General features: G+C 53.9%; 1 protein-coding gene and 1 pseudogene across 2 annotated transcripts; both read right to left on the bottom strand.

Annotated features, from left to right (window-relative positions):
• Positions 1–1,284: 1,284 nt before the first annotated feature.
• On the bottom strand, positions 1,285–1,443 carry LOC114235061 (small nucleolar RNA U3; annotated as a pseudogene).
• A 1,745-nt stretch (positions 1,444–3,188) lies between these two features.
• FHL3 (four and a half LIM domains 3) lies at positions 3,189–12,853 on the bottom strand. 2 transcript variants are annotated; one of them, XM_054721283.1, is made up of 6 exons: positions 12,693–12,853; positions 7,687–7,860; positions 7,421–7,595; positions 6,283–6,452; positions 5,974–6,160; positions 3,189–3,957 (listed from the first exon to the last, which is right to left on the bottom strand). In XM_054721283.1, exons 2-6 carry the CDS (start codon positions 7,840–7,842, stop codon positions 3,869–3,871), a joined length of 777 nt encoding a protein of 258 aa, XP_054577258.1. In that variant the 5' UTR covers positions 7,843–7,860; positions 12,693–12,853; the 3' UTR covers positions 3,189–3,868. The 2 variants fall into 2 exon arrangements, with proteins under 2 accessions (XP_054577258.1, XP_054577257.1); XM_054721282.1 differs by lacking the exon at positions 3,189–3,957 and adding an exon at positions 5,067–5,847.
• Positions 12,854–17,761: the final 4,908 nt, after the last annotated feature.

Raw genomic sequence — 17,761 nt, forward strand, 5'->3', positions numbered from 1 at the left:
GATTTCAGAGAGGAAGGGAGAAGGAGAGATAGAAACATCCATGGATGAGAATCATGCATCGGCTGCCTCCTGCACACCCCCTGCTGGGGATCAAGCCCGCAACCCCGGGCATGTGCCCTTGACCGGGAATCGAACCCGGGACCCTCCCATCCGCAGGCCGAGGCTCTACCCACTGAGCCACACTGGCCAGGGCAGTAGGTCTAGCTTTAGAATAACATGGGCAAAATTTAGAGAGTTTCCCAATGGTTCCTCTTTAACTTCAATTTCACAGGTGCAAATTCCTTTTTCTAATTTATCAAGGTGTTTATTCCGTTTAGAATTATTCTCTTTAAGAGAGGTGATAATGGGTTTCATTTAATGCTCTCAAGGTACCAGTTAAAAAAAGCCTGCCATTGTCTTTGGGAGGTTTGGTATTTTCTTTGTGCCAATTATGCTTGCAAATAAGCAAGTTTTGAAATTTCAAAGGAGCCCCATCCGGGCCAGCAAAATTTAAGATCATTCTGGGTCTGAGTGATATTTGTCTAAAGACCCAGCCAGATGCAACTTTCTGCGCCATAGGTCCTGTGCATAAAGTTGGCTGGGGTACCAGAGGGTGGCTGGTTACTGAATGGGAGCTTAGAACATGCACTGTCCATTAACACCTAATGAAGACCCTTTATCCCTTCAAGTGCCCCTTAAGCCTAACTGTCCCCACAAAACTTTATGGATGAGGTCCCAAAGAGCCATACGGACCAAGTCCAAATCGAACCTTGCTGGCGCTGAGCCATTGATTCTGAGATGGCATTGGGAAGACAGCCTGGGTGCTGCTTCAGATCCCACTGCTGCCATCAAAATGGAAACAAATCCAAATGGTATTGGAATGAAAAAAGGAGGAACTTGCCCTTGCTGGTGTTGCTCAGTGGTTAGAAGGGTCCCAGGTTCGATTTCTGATCAAGGTATGTACCTGGGTTGTGAGTTTGCTCCCCGCCCCTGGTCGAGGTGAGTGCAGAAGGCAGCAGTCAATATGTGTGTCTCTCTCTTCCCATCCCTCCCTCCCTTCACTCTCTCTGAAAAGCAATGGAAAAAATATCCTAAAAAAAATTATATATATATATATATATATATATATATATATATATATATATATATCTCCTCAGGTGAGGATTAACAACAACAACAAAAAAAAAAAAGGAGAAACTTTATTCAGGCAAATAGTTTGCATACTGGGGAGTCACAGCCTCCGGTAAACAAGTGAAAATGTACTTCACTTGAGACAAAGGGGAAGATGATTTTGTTTTTACAAAAACCACTCACACTGCGTCTTCTCCCTCTTACTCTCCAAAGGGCGGGTTTCACACTCAAGAGAGGACACTGTACCTCCTCCTTGTGGTTTTGGGTGTGCTACACATTCAGAGGCATTCTCCAGTAACAAACTATAGAAATGATCCCTGAAAGTATAGTCTTGGGGGAGGGTTGTTCTTTATACCAAAGTTCCCACCCAGGTTCCTACTAGTAATTAGGTCAACTTTATGTAAATGAGATATCCAATTCACACAGTTCTGATTGGTCTGAATCACACAATTCTGATTGGTTGGGGCAGGTCTCAGTCCATTGGTTGAAAGGTGAAAGCAGGATATCCTTTATAATAGTTGACTCAAGCCCTAACAGGTGTGGCTCAGTTGGGTGGAGCATCATTACGATTCCTGGTCAGGGCACATATACCCAAGTTGCAGTTCGATTCCCAGTCGAAGCACATGTGGGAGGCAACCTATTGAAGTTTCTCTCACCTCAATGTTTCTCTTTCTCTCTCCCCTTCTCCCTTCCTCTCACTCTAAAATCAATAAAAAAAACATTTAGGGTAAGGATTAAAAAATAATAATAGCCCTAGCTGTTTTGGTTCAGTGGATAGAGCGTCGGTCTATGGACTGAAGGGTCCTGGGTTTGATTCCAGTCAGGGGCACATGCCTGGGTTGCAGGCTCCATCCCCAGTGGGGGGCATGCAGGAGGCAGCCGATCAACGATTCTTTCTCATCATTGATGTATCTATCTCTCTCTCCTTCTCCCTTCTTCTCTGAGATCAATAAAAATATATCTTGCTGAAACCGGTTTGGCTCAGTGGATAGAGCGTCGGCCTGCGGACTCAAGGGTCCCAGGTTCGATTCCGGTCAGGGGCATGTGCCTTGGTTGTGGGCGCATCCCCAGTGGGGGGTGTGCAGGAGGCAGCTGATTGGTGTTTCTCTCTCATCGATGTTTCTGGATCTCTGTCCCTCTCCCTTCCTCTCTGTAAAAAAATCAATAAAATATATTTAAAAAATATATATATCTTTAAAAATATTTTAAAAAATAATAATAGTTGACTCTGATGACATAAACAAGGAGGGCATAGTGCCAGGAAACCACGTTCAATCAGAGATTCTTCCTGGTATACAGAGTACGTGAGCAGCCCCTCCCAGTAGATGGCTGCTAGACTCTCTATTTGTAAAATTTAGGTCGTTGGTTGAACCTGGGGAGTCCACCTCAGCAAGTAAATTCATTCTTGGGGTTCACATCAAATCAATCTCTTCCTGGGGTCCACATAACTTATACTTCAATAAAGCTGTTTTAAAAATCTGTATGAACTCATATGGAAATATGGTCACCCAAAGTGAAAAAAGCCTTACGCACAACAGTGTGTATAAAAATAGAAGCCTAAAGAGATTCTTTCTCAAGGATAACCAATAACGGTAAACAGCGGTTGTTCATGAGGAGGTAGCCTGGAAGATCTGGTATGGAAGGGAGTTTTTCTTTGTACCCAAAGTATAGCATGATAAGCTTAAACAAACACACATATACATATATGACTTTTTTCAATTGACAAATAAACTTAGAAATGAAAATACATATGCACATGCATGCTTAGCAAAAAAGAGCTAAGAGGCTGTAATATACCAAGAAATTATCAGTGATTTACCTTTTGTTCTCTTTACTTCTGGGGATTCAGTTTTGCTACAATAAGCATGCATTGCTTTTTGATTTACAAGTTTGTAAAATAACATTGAGATAATGACTCTTGTCTTGCCTATTCATGGGGTGTCTAAAAATTCAAGCAAGACCTCAACGTCTCGGTACAACGCCTCACTAGAAGCTTTTCCTGCACCACTAGGAAAGAGTCAGAAATCTCCATTCAGTACTGTGGAGACTCAGCGTGTATCTTTTTTTTTTTTTTGGGGGGGGGAAGGGTTTGAGGCTCAGGTTTGGGATTTACTCTATTTTATTGAATATGAGCTCCTGTAAAATGTTAACCTCCCCATTATTTTATGTTCCACTAAGAAAGAAAAAAAATTATCAAATAAACGAGGTCACACCTTAGATTATACAATGCATTTGCTTTCTGAGATGTTAAATCTGAAAAATGTTTATCTTGAAATCAACGACTCAGTATTGTATCTGCACATCTCTTCCTTAGGTGGGTAGGTCATCTGAGCAACACCATTCACCTGATACCTTCCTTCCCCTCAAACCTTCTTCTTCCCCACTCTGCCCCACCAGTCACCGAGTCCTGTCTTTTCCACCCGTGCTGCCACCTGCCTCCTTATCTCTCACCTGGACCACAGCACTCGCCTCCTAACCAGCCTGCTCATCTTACTCTCCTATCCATTATTCACACTGCAGCCAGAGCGATCGCCTCGTGTCCTGGCTTAAACATTTCCACTGCCTGCTTTCCCCGCAGGGTGAGGTCTGTTTAACTTGGCATTTGACTTTTCATGACCTGGCTTCTGCTTGCCATTTTAAGTCTCTTGGCACTTCCTCCAAATGAAATTGCTTGCTGCTTCCTCAAAGCACCCTATGTTTTTTTTTCAGGCCTCCAGGCCTTTGCACCAGCTGTTTCCTAGGCTTGGACTACGCGTCCTCAACAAGTATTTATTGAACATGTAGTAATTGCCGGGAGCTGAGAATGGAGGGGCCAGCAAGGCAGGGCGAGCCCAGTCCTCACAGGGGCTGGTGGAAGAGACGAAAATGGAAACGTATAATCATTAAATTATAAGCACACATGGTGGGCATTTGGAAATGTCAACCACGGCCTCCGAAAGTTTAGAATTCGAAGAGGGTCAGGCAGACAGAAGCCGATCAGAATGCGGGGTCTGCCAGTGGCTGCCTATTGTAACTTGGGGGGAACTGGCCCGCGGAGTCTCCACCTCTGTGAGATGGAAACATGCCCGCCCCATAGGACTACAGGGAGGATTTCATACGCGATACATATAATCACGCGGCCGTGCCGGACCGAGGGCCCCTCCTCCACGGGAGGCGAGGGCCCGCGGCGGCGGCGGCGGCGGCCCCCACCCCAGGAGGCTGCGGGCGAGACCTGGAGCGCCTTGGAGCACCTCAGCCGAGCGCGCAGGGAGTGCCCACAGCCTTCCGTCTCCGACAGTGGGACCGCGAGCCCAGACCGCAGGCCGCAGCGCAGGCAGACCCGGGGCGTCGGACGCCGGGTGAAGGGGGGCGGGGGGGAAGCGCTCCGCCCCATCTCCCCACTTTGGGGGCCAGCCCCCTCTGCGCGCTCACGCCCCCGCCCTGGAATCATGGGGGTGGGGAGGCGGGGCCGTGACCCATTCATGCCGGGAATCGGATCCAGATGTTCCCGTGGCGCGTGCAGCTGCATCCTTGCCTTTTTTGGCAAAAAACGTGCGGCCGCGAGCGGATCCCGGGCCGCCTCCGCTAATCCTCGGGAAGAGGGGGGAAGGGGACTGAGGGTCTGGGCCCAGACTGGGGATCCGCACCGGGGGCTCAGCGGGGTTTGGAAAGGACGACGAAGGGAGGGGGACAGTTTGTACCAGACGGGGAAACCCACCAGTACCCCCGCGCTCCCGTAAACCCCTCCCTTCTCCGGGGAGGAGAGAGCCCTTCGCCAGCAGGGGGTTGGCAGGTTAAGCCCGAGGGACGGTAGCAGCGGCGGCGGGGATCCCCTTTCTCCGGAGAGATTTCCCATCCTGTGGCCCGCAGCTCCCCCCTCTGCCCTGCACCGAGGCCTGGAATAGCCTCAGAGTCTCCTGGTCTGCAGAGGAACCTTCTTTCCCCTCCATCCCCAGACACACACACACAGCGGCCTGTGCGGCCTCACACTGCTTTATTGCAGAATCTCTAAGGGGGCGAACCAGTCCCACCCCGCTGCCCATCTCGGGGCAAATGGGAGCTGAAATGAGAAAACACGCAACGATTGCGGGCTGGGCAAAACCCTGTACCCTAGGACCTTCTAACCAGTGAACCCCTGATCTGCTGCCCAGACAGCCCCAGCCCTGGGTACAGGAGTGGGATGGGGGTGGGGAGGGTCAAGCCCGAGTCCAGGACTTCGCAGGCACCCAGAGGGGACCTAAAGTCTGCCGAGAAGCCTCGATTGAAGGGCCTGGGTCTGAGTCCAGGTGTGGAGGGGCGGGATCTAGAGCCCTGATTTGGGGAGAGGGATTGGTCTGGGAACCACAACTCTAGGGGACAGGGCTGAGTTCTAGAGTTCAGGCCTGGGAGGAGATATGAATGGTAGAGGGTCCGAAAGAGCCCAGGTTTGGGGACCCTGGGCCAGGGAGTACCAGTTTGGGGATGTTGGAGTGGGGAGGCTGAATCCTGGAGCCCAGGGGGAGCCCCAATTTGGGGGAGAGGCTGGGTCCCAGAGGTGGTTTGGAAAAGGAGCCTTAGTCCTCAGGGCCCTGGTTTGGGAGGGCCTGGGCCCAGGAGCCCTGGCTCAGGGCCCTGCCTGGCTGCAGCCCTGGCACAGCACTTTGTCTCCGTCGGGCACGAAGCCTTGGCCCACCAGGGAGGTGGAGCAGCGGGCGCAGGCGAAGCAGCTGTGGTGCCAGTGGCGGTCTTCAAAGGACACGTACTTGCCCCCACCGAGTCCTGGAGGGAGGCTGGACGTTAGCTCTGCTGACCTAGAGGGCGGTCCTGGCCCTGGGTCTCATCCAACCCCAGATCCCATTCCCTTGCCTGCACCCCACCCTCTCAGTTATTCGACCCTTCTCCCACCTGTGATGGGGCGCTTGCAGCTGCTGCACTTGGGTGCAAAGAGTTCTCCAAAACAGGCCACACAGTAGGGATCATCATCCCGGGAGGTGAACTGCTGCCCTGCCAGGGGTGTCTGGCACCCAGTGCAGACCAGGCATTCTCGATGCCAAGGCTGGTCACGGTATGTCACGCCACCCTGTGTCAGCGTCTGTGGGGGCAGCATCTGTCAGCAGGGGGGAGTGGGGATTCCCACCCCACAACAGAGCCTTGCTCACCCCCACCCATCATACAGTGGAGACCAGGGCCCCACCCTGCTGGCCCAGCCCCCACCTTGCTGCAGCGGGCACAGCGAGGAGCAAACTTGTTCTCGTAGCAGGGCACGCAGTAGTGAGCACCCTTGTCGGGCACGAAGGAACGGGAGCCCAGTGGCTGCTCACAGCCGCTGCACAGGAAGCAGTGCTCGTGCCACGTCTGGCCTCCATACTCCAGCTTCCGGGACCCTGTGGGGAACAGGGCTCCCACTCAGAAGCTGTGTGCCAAGCTCCTGAGTGCCACCCTCTGCTATGGCCGCGTTCCCCAGGAGAATCCCCAGTTTCCATAGCTCAGGCAGGGTGGTGTCCATGCACATGCAGCAGGGCCCCCACCACACATACTGTACATGCTAACCTCCCCCAAACACTGGACATGTTGGCCATGCACATGCTAGGCCCCCATACACTAGACATGAGGGTTTGGCATATGTGAAGTCCTCATATGGAACAGATATGACTTTCTCATGTCATAGGCATGATGACTCAGTATATGCTAGGCCCTTACGCACCAGATTTGATGGTTTTAGCAAATACCCCACTTATACTAGCCAAGCAAGTTCTAAAGTTCTGAACACAGTAGGTTCAGTACATGCTAAGCCCCTGCATATCCCAATCATGCCCTTCTCCACATATTCTAAATCCTTACACATATCTATTAAGCATGCACTCAGCACACATGTTAAGCCCTCTGTTTATCAGTCTCTGCACACACCAAGACCCACTGTACCAAGCATGACAGTCCCAGCATACGCTTAGCTCCTACATGCACCAAACATGCAGCTCTTTGGACATGCTAAGCCCCAAGGTGTGTCAGTTTGTCCATACATGGTAAGCCCACAGGTGTATACCAGGCCCACCGGTCCAGCGCATATTAAACCCTCAGGAATGTACCAGGCTTGTCAGTTCCCGTACATGCTAAGCTTTCAAGTGTATACCTGTGCATGCCAGTCCCTACTCACTCCAAGTTCCCAAGATCATATAAGCACGACAGACCCTGCACACACTAAGTTTCTAAGAACACGCTGCCTGTGCAGGTGTTTACTGTAAAACCTCCATGCATGTATCAGACAGGCGTGCCAGTCCCTTGCACATGCATGAACCCTATACAGGTGCCAGGCATAGCCGGTCCCACACGCAACGAGCCCCCGGGGACGTACCCGGCATGACGGTCTCCCCACAGGCAGAGCACTGTGAGGAGAAGGCACTGCAGTAGCAGTCGTTGCAGAGCAGCTCGCTGTCCTGGCAGGTGAAGGGCTCATCGGCTAGTGAGCGCTGGCAGCGGCAGCAGCGGAAGCAGCCCTCGTGGAAGTGGCGGTCCTCGTAGAACAGCTCCTGCCGGGAGCGTCGCAGGGGCACTGGCACCTTTATCCCCTCCCTCCTGCCTCCACCCACTCCCTGCCCCCCGGCCTGGTCTGGTCCTTACCCTCGAGTCATGCCCGATCAGCTGCTGGCACTCGGCACAGGTGTTGGCGAAGGTGTTGTCGTAGCAGGGTACGCAGTAGGGGCCGTTGTCTGTCTGGATGTATTTTCGGCCATACAGGGACTCACTGCATTTTGCACAGTCAAAGGCCTCACTCATGGTGGCTGTGAGCGAGCCCTGTGAGGGACACAAGGTGCAACAGGGTCACCGAGAAGGGCTGTGGCTTAACTCCTTGCAGGAGCCTTGGCATTAAATAAAGAGCAAGAGGCCAGGCATAGAAAATGCCAGGTCAGCCCAGCCAGTGTGGCTCAGTGGTTGAGTGTCGACCTATGAACCAGGAGGTCATGGTTCGATTCCTGGTCAGGGCACATGCCCGGGGTTGTGGGCTCGATCCCCAGTGTGGGGACGTGCAGGAGGCAGCCGATCAATGATTCTCTCTCATCATTGATGTCTCTCTCTCTCTCTCCCCCCCTTCCTCTCTGAATTTAATCAAAATATTATTTTTTTTAAAGAAAGAAAATGCCAGGTCAGAGTAGGTGGTGATGGGGAAAGGGTGCTTCCGGGAACCCAGGAGTCCTGCTTGTTTGTTTCTGTATTTGACGGTGGGGGTGGAAGGGGGTCAGGAAAAAATCAGGAAGCAGAAGTTGTTTTCTTATCTGGGCCCTGGCAGATCTGGGGTGAGGGGGCTTTTCCTGGGTCAGTGACTCATTTCCTGCCCCAGCCTGAGTTTAGCCTCCACTGTCCCTACTGTCCCCAAGGGGGCAAGAGCAGGGGCAGAAAGCCACCCGATCCTATCCCGTATGAACAGCTCTCCCACCCTCTCCTGACTCCTAGGAAGGGACCCTTGGGATGCAGATAAAGGAGCCCCTACCCAGAGGTCTGGAGCGGGGAGCGTAGGGGTGGGAATGGGCTGTTCCTGTCTGTCCCCATCCCGGAAGCAGGGGGATGTTAGAGGTACGCTGAGCGGATGAATGGTGGAGGTGGAGGAGGCGATGTCTTTGCGCCTCACCTCCCAGGAGAGTCAGCCCAGCCATAAGGACTTCAGAGGCTCAGCCTGGGTTTAAGCAGGAAGGAAATCCTGCAAGCTGGACCCAGGCAAGCTTCCCCAGCTGGACGCTCTGCTCTCACCCCCCGCTGGGTCTCTGGTCGCACCAGCCTGGGCAGCCGTGGCCTGCAACATCTGCAGCAGCTGTGGCAGCCCAGATGGCCAGATGTCAGGTTTTACCAGCAACAGGGAGAGAAAAGGGAAATGCGATGCCTGGGGAGGGAGAGGGGAACTGGAGACAGATGATGCAGCGTGCCTCCCTGCCATCTCCTGCTGGGGGGCATCATGCTTGGCAGCATCTGGCAAAACCCAGGAATCTTTCCATCCCCTGGGTCACCATTTCCCTCCTCCTGCCTCTGGGAGAGACAGCCTCTCCCCAGCTTTTCTGATTTCTCAGGGTTTGGGGTGGGGGCGTGAAGGGTGAGAGAGGGAGCCACTGAAGACATTTTCTCCCCAATCAGACCCCCTCTCGGATGGGGAGTCAGGCAACGGGGGGGCCCTAAGAGCTGTTGCTGCAGACACCCACTCCCCCCACCAAACCTCAGACACTTTCCATTTTCTCAGGAACAAAGCATGTTTGTGGGATGAGGTCATCCACACAGCTGCCTCTGGAACAGGAGCATGGGGAGTGGGGGTGGCGGTGGGGAAATGGGGTTCCTGGTCCCTTCTGTTGCCCCTGACACCAGTCTCTAGCCCCAGATTCAGAGCTCCCCACCTCCAGCCTCCTCCATCACGAAGCCTGCTCTCTGAGGACAGGGATCCCGGGGTGGGTGGAGAGGAACCCCCAGGACCCATCGGAAGGGCATGTTCTCACAGCACAGATGAGCCTGGGGAGTACAAAGGAACCCACCAACCTACTCCCTCCACGTTAGACCTCAGGAACTGGCAGTCCCCAGAGCCTGCCCTGGCTCAAGTTGAAGGGAAAGCCCTCCTTTTCTCAGCCACCCACAGTGGGAAATTCTCGCCAACAAGCGTTGCTCTGCCTTGGAGTTCAGACTCCAGGCGCCAACAGACGCCCCAAGCCTGTAGGATCTGGCTCTTCTGAAAAGGGATGGCTCGTGAGCTCATGGCTGTCCTTCTGTACAGTGCGAGGACACTCACTTCATACCCTGGCCAGGGCCTGAGGCCACCAGGAGCTGGGGTCTTCAGAGCAGGGACTTCTGGGGTAGGGGCTATGCTGCAGGGTGGAGGGTACCCCCCCCCGCCCCAGAAACCCCGCTTCCCACCGCTCAGGCCTGGGTTTCCTCTGGCCCGGCATCTGAGGGTTGCCTGGGCTGTCCGCCATGGGCAGCAGGGGGCACACAGGTGGAGGGTGGCTATGCCTCTGTCCAGGAGTGCCGGGGGCCTTTTCCTTCCTTCCTGGCTGGGCTCTGAGCAGCTGCCACCTTCCCAGGCCCATGCTAGCCTTGGGCCCACCCCCTGGGAGGCAGTCACCACTCTGAGACAGGGACACCCCAAATAGGGTATGGGCATGGCTTCTGTTTCCTTCCCAGAATCCCCTAGTCTGTCCAGCTGGGCTCCAGTGAGGACAGAGTGAAGGGCACTATCAAGGCCCACCTGTCTCTGCCCATTTCCCTCCTCCCCCGTTCCCTGGCAGGACTGGGGGACTGAGGGAGCCAGTCTTGTGTTCCTTCATGGTGGGGAGGGCTGTGCAGGGGAGACTGCTCAGGTGGCCAGATGGCGCTCAGCCCCTACCCCCACCAGCACGCACCCCTCTACACCTGACCCAGACACACATCTGGCACCTCTCAGAGCTCAGAATAGCTGGATAAATGGCTGTGGCATGTGGTGTGTAGAGGCTTGAGCTGTGAAATATAAACCTGGGTGATCTTGGGCAAGCCACTCACGCTCTCTGAGCCTGTTTTCCCATCCACCACTACCTCCTACCTCCTGGGTTTATTGTCGGGCTAAAATGTGATGATACTTGGAAAGCACCTTGAGTTAGTTAGTTGTCAGTAAATGGAGGGTATTCGTGTTTTTATGATTAGCCCCTCCCTCATACGGGGGGTCAGACAATAGTTTCTCGGCCAGGCCTGGATCGGGGAGCTGGCCTGGGATTTGACCTGGACATTCCTAGTGTAGGCCCAGGGAGAGAACAAAGAGGGAATCCCTATGTCCACTTGGGGCACCCAAGAAGCCCAGGCTATGGGGGCAGCCTGACTCCAGCAAGCATAACTCTGAGACCCCCCCTCACACAGGTACACAGGTGCACACATCTGGATGCTGCTCTCCTCTCGCAAAGTGCATTCCCACCCACCCACCCACCGTCTCATCAGGTCTCACAAAAGGCAAGCAGGAGGGTAGTGCGGCACAGAGGCCACGGGCATACTCAAGGTCATTCAGGTATCAGAGAGCCCAGGAGCCCTTTGCTGTTTCTCTTTCCCTAGAAATGCTGCAGTGGTGGTGGAATGGGGGGAAAGGCCTTAAGAGCAGGGGGACATGAGATGCTGGGTGACATCAGTAGTACAGGAGCCCGGCTCTTCTCTCCAGCTGCCAGCCCTGCCATTGGAAGACACCCAGGAGCCTTTCCAATTACCCATGCCAACCGCTCAACCTTTATGCCCCCCTTCAGCCCCCACTGTGCAAATCCCTGGCCAGGCTGTGAGCCAGGATCAGAACAGACCCCTCCTCTAGCTCCCTGGAGTTGACAGGAGACTAAAGGGGAGACATTGAACTCTCCCCACCCCTACCCCCACCCCCGGCTAGCAGGCACCTACCCCAACCCTCCACTCCTCCTCCCTGCCCTGGGGCCTGGGAGTCAGAGCAGTTTAGGGGAAAGAGGGGTGGGAAGCAGGATCCAGCAGCAGCTGCTCTGGGGACAAGAGAGGAACAGTTCATTCACCCCGAGTCCCCCAGGGCTGAAGCAGCCCGCCCAAGATCCGAGTTTAAAAATAAGTTGAAACTGTCTTTGTATATGCCTGGGGCTCTTGATCTTAATCTCACAGCCCCAGGTCCTCTCCTCATGGGGATGAAGTTGGCCCCGAGTTTGTGTTTCCCCACATTCTTGCTCCCCAATCTTTTGGGCCTGAGTCTCTCTTGCTCTGTCCGGGAGGCGGCCAGTGCGCCTCCATTAAATCTCAGTCTCCAGCATCTAGCGCTGTTCCACGGCCCGTGCCCGTGCGTCTGCACACTTCACAACTGCCTCTACGTAGTGGGTGTCTCTGGATCTCGGACTGGCCATCTCCCAGCAGCTCGCCTCCGTGAATTTCTACCTCTGAACACCCACGTCTGGTCTCTTAGTGTCTCTCCTGGGAAGAATGTCTCGGTCCCCACCCCATCCAGTTCTCCACCTCTCAGCATCTCTGCAAGCCGGAGTGTCTCTGTCTCAGGCTCTGAAGGTCTCTACAGGCCTCCCAGAGGCGGATTCACAGCCGGGCTAAGGAAGCTTAGGCTCCTGGGCCCCTCACCCGCCCAGGATCCCGGCGGCCCTGGCGGAACCAGACAACCAAGCGGTTCAGGCTGCCTTATTTCTGCCCCCAGCACTGGGAAGGGCCTTATGCAGTGGTCACTAGATTCACTGTCCGCTTTTTCCTAAAAAGCTCCACAGAACCTGGGTTGGTGCCTATGCCTGGGGCTGTCTCTCATTGACTCTAAGCCCAAGTCCCTGTCCTGTTTCAAGTAACTGCAGCCTCCTGCCTGAGCCTGCCTCCCGGTCCCGGTCCCGGTCTCCCATTCCACTGGGCTTTTGGGAACCTCAGTTTCTAGGACCCTCCGGTCTCTATTTCGACAACTCTGGCTTTTCCATTTCAAACACGGCCCCCTCCCCCGCCCACTCCCGCAGCACCCCCGCCCCGCCGGTGGCCGGGGGCAGAGTGGTCTGGAGGTCGCCCTCCGGGGCTCAGCGCCCCGGGCGCCCGCGGCCAGACCCAGGCGGGGGCAGGGGGCAGGCCGCCGCCGCTCTGTCCGCGGCTCCAGGGCTGGGGCCAGGAGCGGGGATCCGAGCCGGGCTCGGCGGGGAGCTCACCTCGAAGCGGGCGGCGGCAGCGGGGCGCGCTCTTGGCGAGGGGGGATGTGCGGGAAGGCGGGCCCGCGTCCCTCCACGCTTCTACCTGCGGGCCGGGCCGCGCGGGGGCCGAGCGAGCTGCCGGCGGCTCCCGGACCGTGTGGGCGAGTGGGAGCGCGGCCCCAACCCCTCCCCGAGGAAGTGAGCGCCCGGCCCGCCCCGCCCGGACCCCGCCCCCCCCCGCCCCTGCCCGCCGGTGCGGACCCCGCCTCCCGCCCGCGATCGCCGAGTGGGGGAGGGCTGGGGGGGGGCAGACCCCGCCCCGCCTCCCTTAGACTGGAAGCACGCTCCAGTCCCCCTCCTCGGGCCCAGCCTAACCTGGCTCTCCCACCCGGCCCGGGCGGCCAGGACCCCGCCCCTGTCCCCACTCTGCAGCTTTTTCAGCCTCTCCCTGCTTGCCCCTTTCCCCCTGCTGCCCCCACCTCCCCGTCCCCCAGCTGCAAGCGGGAGACTGCCGCCTTCAATCTCGGGCGAGGGCTACCGGACCCAGCCGACGGAAGTCCATGTGGGGACCAAGAGTCTTCCTACCTCTTCGTGTCCTTCTCCCCCACACCCGTTCCCCCCCAGGGGTCACACTCAGCCCGAGTTTGGGGAAGGCCTTAATCCAGCCTGGAGGCGAGGGTGGTTTTTGACCCAGGGTCATGGCCCTGTCAGTGACCTAGGTGGTGGAGTGCAGAGAGGATCCTTCCCCCACCCGCACCCCCATGGGGACTTGACTTTCAAAGGGCTTTAGTCCACATCTCTGAGTGACAAAAACAGAAGTAGCCACCTCCTCACCTCCAGCTGCATCCTGGGACTGAAAAGTCCTGCCTGGGTTTCCACAGTGCCAGGAATAGTTTTGACCTTCGAAGCCCAGGGGAGACCCTCATCCTTGGCCCCATGGTTTTTGAGCTTCTCAGGGAGGAGGGTGCATGGTCAGGGCACTCCATGGGCGGTGGAGGGAACCCCTCCTTCCTCACCTCTACAGTTTCCAACCCTCTGGCTTCCTCTCTGTGCCCTGGAGGGAGGACTGGCGCCTGCCAGGGACACAGGGCCCCACCAGGTCTTTGAGGCCACCCCTCCTGGGAGCCTCAGGCTTGTCACTAGGAATAAATAGCCTCGATCTGGAAGGGTGGGGAAGGGAGGAGGAGGCTCTGCTGCGCTGTTTGCAAAAACAAGAGACAACAAAACCAATCCTGGAAACAACCTCAGCACCTCGAGTGGAGACTCAGGTGCCACCGAGGCTCTTCCGTCCCCACGCTGGGTCCAGCCGAGCTGTCAGCGGAGACCCCTTCCCTCCCAGGCTGGGGCTCCTGGGCATCCGCCTCTGCCTTCTCTGAATCACTTGCCTGCCTTACTGGGTCCCAAGTCACCCCTGAAGCTAGGTTTCCTTTCAAAATTAACAATGGCTTGTTCATTATTGGTGTTCTTGATGCCTAAACTGTTACGTGCCACCAGGGCAGGAAATGGGTCCTTCCTGATCATCACCCCATTCCCAGTACCTACTGCAGTGTTTGGGTAGTAAATGTTTGAAGAATGCATGAATGACAGACGTGCTTCAGTTTGGACCCCTTCTACCCCCCTAGTTTGGACCATAGGCACCTGTTCTCAGGAATCCAGGGAGTGAGCAGCCGTGTGCGGGCCCTTTCTTTGGGGTTTGTCTGGCCGGTTTGGAGTAGAAGGCCAAAAACAGTTTGCTCTGGGGGAAGGGAACTGGTGAGCAGCCTTCTGAAAGGGAGAGGTTATGAGTGAGTAAGGATGGTGCTGGGTCAAAGGTCGAGTTGGGGGTCTCTGGTTTTTTTGTTTTTTTTAAAATATATTTTATTGATTTTTCACAGAGAGGAAGGGAGAGGGACAGAGAGCCAGAAACATTGATGAGAGAGAAATATCAACCAGCTGCCTCCTGCACACCCCCCACCGGGGATGCGCCCGCAACCAATGTACATGCCCCTGACCAGAATCGAACCTGGGACCCTTCAGTCCACAGACCGACGCTCTATCCACTGAGCCAAACTGGTTTCGGCGGGGTCTCTGGTTTTTACTCATGGCTTGAACATCCTTAAAGAGCCCACCTTTTCTGAGTTCTTACTTTGCACGAGCCCTGTCTGGGCAGTTTATATATATTAATGCACTTGCCTTTCCAAAAACTTTTGTAATGTCTAATTTTATCCCTGCTTTAAGGATGAGGAAATGGAGGCACAGAGAGAGTAAGTAACCTGCCAAGGGCGACACAGCTAATGGCAGATTGGATTCAAATCCAGTCAGATGTTAAAATTTCTTATGCCAAGAAAAGAGTGTGGGGCTAAAAGTATTAATACTTTTTCTCCCACCTTCTAAGTTCTTACTGGGCTAATCATCAAATTAACAGAGAAGATGAATAGGAGAAAATAAAAGTGTTTTTTTTTCTTCTTTTTGAGTTTATATTTTTATTTATTTATTTATTTATTATTTTAAAAATATATTTATTGATTTTTCACAGAGAGGAAGGGAGAGGGATAGAGAGTTAGAAACATCGATGAGAGAGAAATATCGACCAGCTGCCTCCTGCACACTCCCCACCGGGGATGTGCCCGCAACCAATGTACATGCCCTTAACCGGAATCGAACCTGGGACCTTTCAGTCCGCAGACCGACGCTCTATCCTCTGAGCCAAACCGGTTTTGGCTTTATTTATTTTTTTGATAATTCTTTATTGTAGAAAGTATTACATAAGTCCCCTGTTTTCCCCCATTGACCCCCTCTAGCCCACCCCCACCCCTCACCCCAGGCCCTCACTGCCCCCCTTCCCCCTTGTCTGAGACATGCATATAAGCATACAAGGTTCTTGGTTGATTACTTCCCACCCACCCACCCTCCTCTGCCTTCCCTCAGAGATTCCGCACTCTGTTCCATGCTTCTGGATCCACTCAGTTCATCAGTTCATTTTGTTACTTAGATTCCACATATGAGTGAAATCATGTGATACTTGTCTTTCTCTGACTGACTTATTTCACTTAGCATGTTACTCTCCAGGTCCCTCCATGCTGTCTCAGAAAATAAAACTTAAAAAAAATATATACATATATATATTTTATTTCAGAGAGGGAGAGGGAGAGAGAGACAGAAACATCAACCATGATGAGAGAGAATCATTAATTGGCTGCCTCCTGCACGCCCCCTACTGGGGATTGAGCCCGCAACCCAGGCTTGTGCCTTTGACCGGAATCGAACTTGGGAGCCTTCACAGGCCAATGCTCTATCCAGTGAGCAAAAATGGCTAGGGTGAAAATGAAAGTTTTTAATACATAGACAAGGGGTATCCACAGAGGCATGAAAATCCCAAAGACAGTGAGGCAACAATGGGTGTACAAGACCTTTTTGGACACAGGGGAAAAGTGAGGGGGGGAGGAGAGAGGGGGGGTGGCTTATTAGATTTCTGAGTCCTTTGTTTCTTAATAAACAGCTTAAATATCCCAAAAAAGGCAGCTTCAGGGTGACAAAACTTTGGTTCCCTTCAAGAGCCTAACTGTTAAACTCTACAGCCTCGGTGGTCATTTAATCTCTTCAAGCCTCAGTCTCCTTAATCTGGTAAGAGTGGCTGCCTTCCTGTCTCACAGCATTCTTGTGAGGATTGGATGAGAGCACACAGTAGGTATTCAATATTCAATGTTTCATGATCAAGTGTTAAGGTTGTGCTGCTGCACTTGGAGTCTGGAGGCTGGAAAAAGTTAGGAGATTTCTCACTTGGCCCAACCTGGGGCAGGGAAACTGGTGTGGGGCATGGGGCTGTTTATCACTGTTGTTCCTGATGCCTAAACTATAAATGCCCCTCTGGTTCCCTTCTCCATTTCCAGCTCCCCAGTGGGCTCACATTTCCCTGCCTGCTCTATTTCCGATGACCAGGAGGACGTGCCCTAGAGAGCTCTAGGGATCAACCACATGGACTCCCTGTTCCTGTTTCTCGTCAGTCTCTCCCCCCCCCAACCCCCCTTTCCAGGAACAGGTGTGTCTGAGCTGGGACTGGAAGCAGAGCCTGAGTGTTGAACAGCTAGCCTTGGGTAAGTGAGATCTAGCCTTTCAGCCGCTCAGGAGGTCCCCACACACTCATCCTTATCTTGTGGTGGAAGGGGGCTTGCTCAGGGTCTCACAGCGATTCTCTCACCTTGGAAGAGCTTTTAAAAGGAGGTCTTGGGTGATGACTGACAGGCCTCTCGTGGTTTCCTCTGGGTGCTGAATCATTCTCTGATGCTTGTAACCACAAGCCCTCCTTCCCCCAGTGAGAAAACGTCTTTCCTTCTTTGGGTGTATTGCTCATTCTTACCCTTTGGGCTGCCTAGGGTTCCTTCCCCCTTTCAGTGTGCAGAGCTGCCTTCTCCTGGGTATACCCATCTCTCAATGCCTTTTCCAGAGGGAGTGGCAGGAGGGACTGGGGCTGCCACCTGGTCACTCTGCCTGATGGCTGGGCTTCTTAATCAAGATGAGGCTGGAGCCCTAGCTGGTTTGGCTCAGTGAATAGAGCATTGGCCTGGGGACTGAAAGGTCCTGGGTTTGATTCCGGTCAAGGACATATGCCTGGGTTGTGGGCTTGATCCCCAGTTGGGGGCGTGCAAGAGGCAGCCAATCAATGATTCTCTCTCATCATTGATGTTTCTATTTCTCTCTCCCTCTCTGAAATCAATAAAAATATGTTTTTTAAAAAAGATGAGGCTGGAAAGGTGGACATCTGTGGGAATCATGAAGGGCCTTGTCTTTCAATGGTTAAATAACAAATGAGAGAAATTTGTGAATGCATGTAGCACTAGTTGGGCAAGGCTCAGACTCAGATGCAGAAAAAAACTTTTTACACTGCAGATCTCAGCTACTTTCAGGTTTTTCATGCCCACTGGTCTACTGGACTCACGCCTCCAAGGACAGAGGAGAGGATTTCCCCAGAGCTCCTCAGCTGGAAGAGTGAGCCCTGTCGTGTGAAATGGTTGCAATTTCAGAACTCACTGAGGGCTAGCTTTACGTGATGGAAAAGAAATCAAATCCCTCACGAGGGCTCTGCTGTGCCCAACACTCTCTGTCCTTAC

Source organism: Eptesicus fuscus, chromosome 9 (genome assembly GCF_027574615.1).
Source record: "Eptesicus fuscus isolate TK198812 chromosome 9, DD_ASM_mEF_20220401, whole genome shotgun sequence".
NCBI classification, from domain to species: domain Eukaryota; kingdom Metazoa; phylum Chordata; class Mammalia; order Chiroptera; family Vespertilionidae; genus Eptesicus; species Eptesicus fuscus.

Bases quoted from the DNA above. Each gene is read 5' to 3' on its own strand.
- FHL3 (XM_054721282.1), bottom strand. From the start codon at position 7,842: ATGAGTGAGGCCTTTGACTGTGCAAAATGCAGTGAGTCCCTGTATGGC. The intron at 7,596-7,686 runs GTAAGGACCAGA...CGCTCCCGGCAG, and splicing joins TGATCGGGCATGACTCGAGG to GAGCTGTTCTACGAGGACCG. The intron at 5,848-5,973 runs GTGGGAGAAGGG...GCCTCCCTCCAG, and splicing joins CTGCAAGCGCCCCATCACAG to GACTCGGTGGGGGCAAGTAC.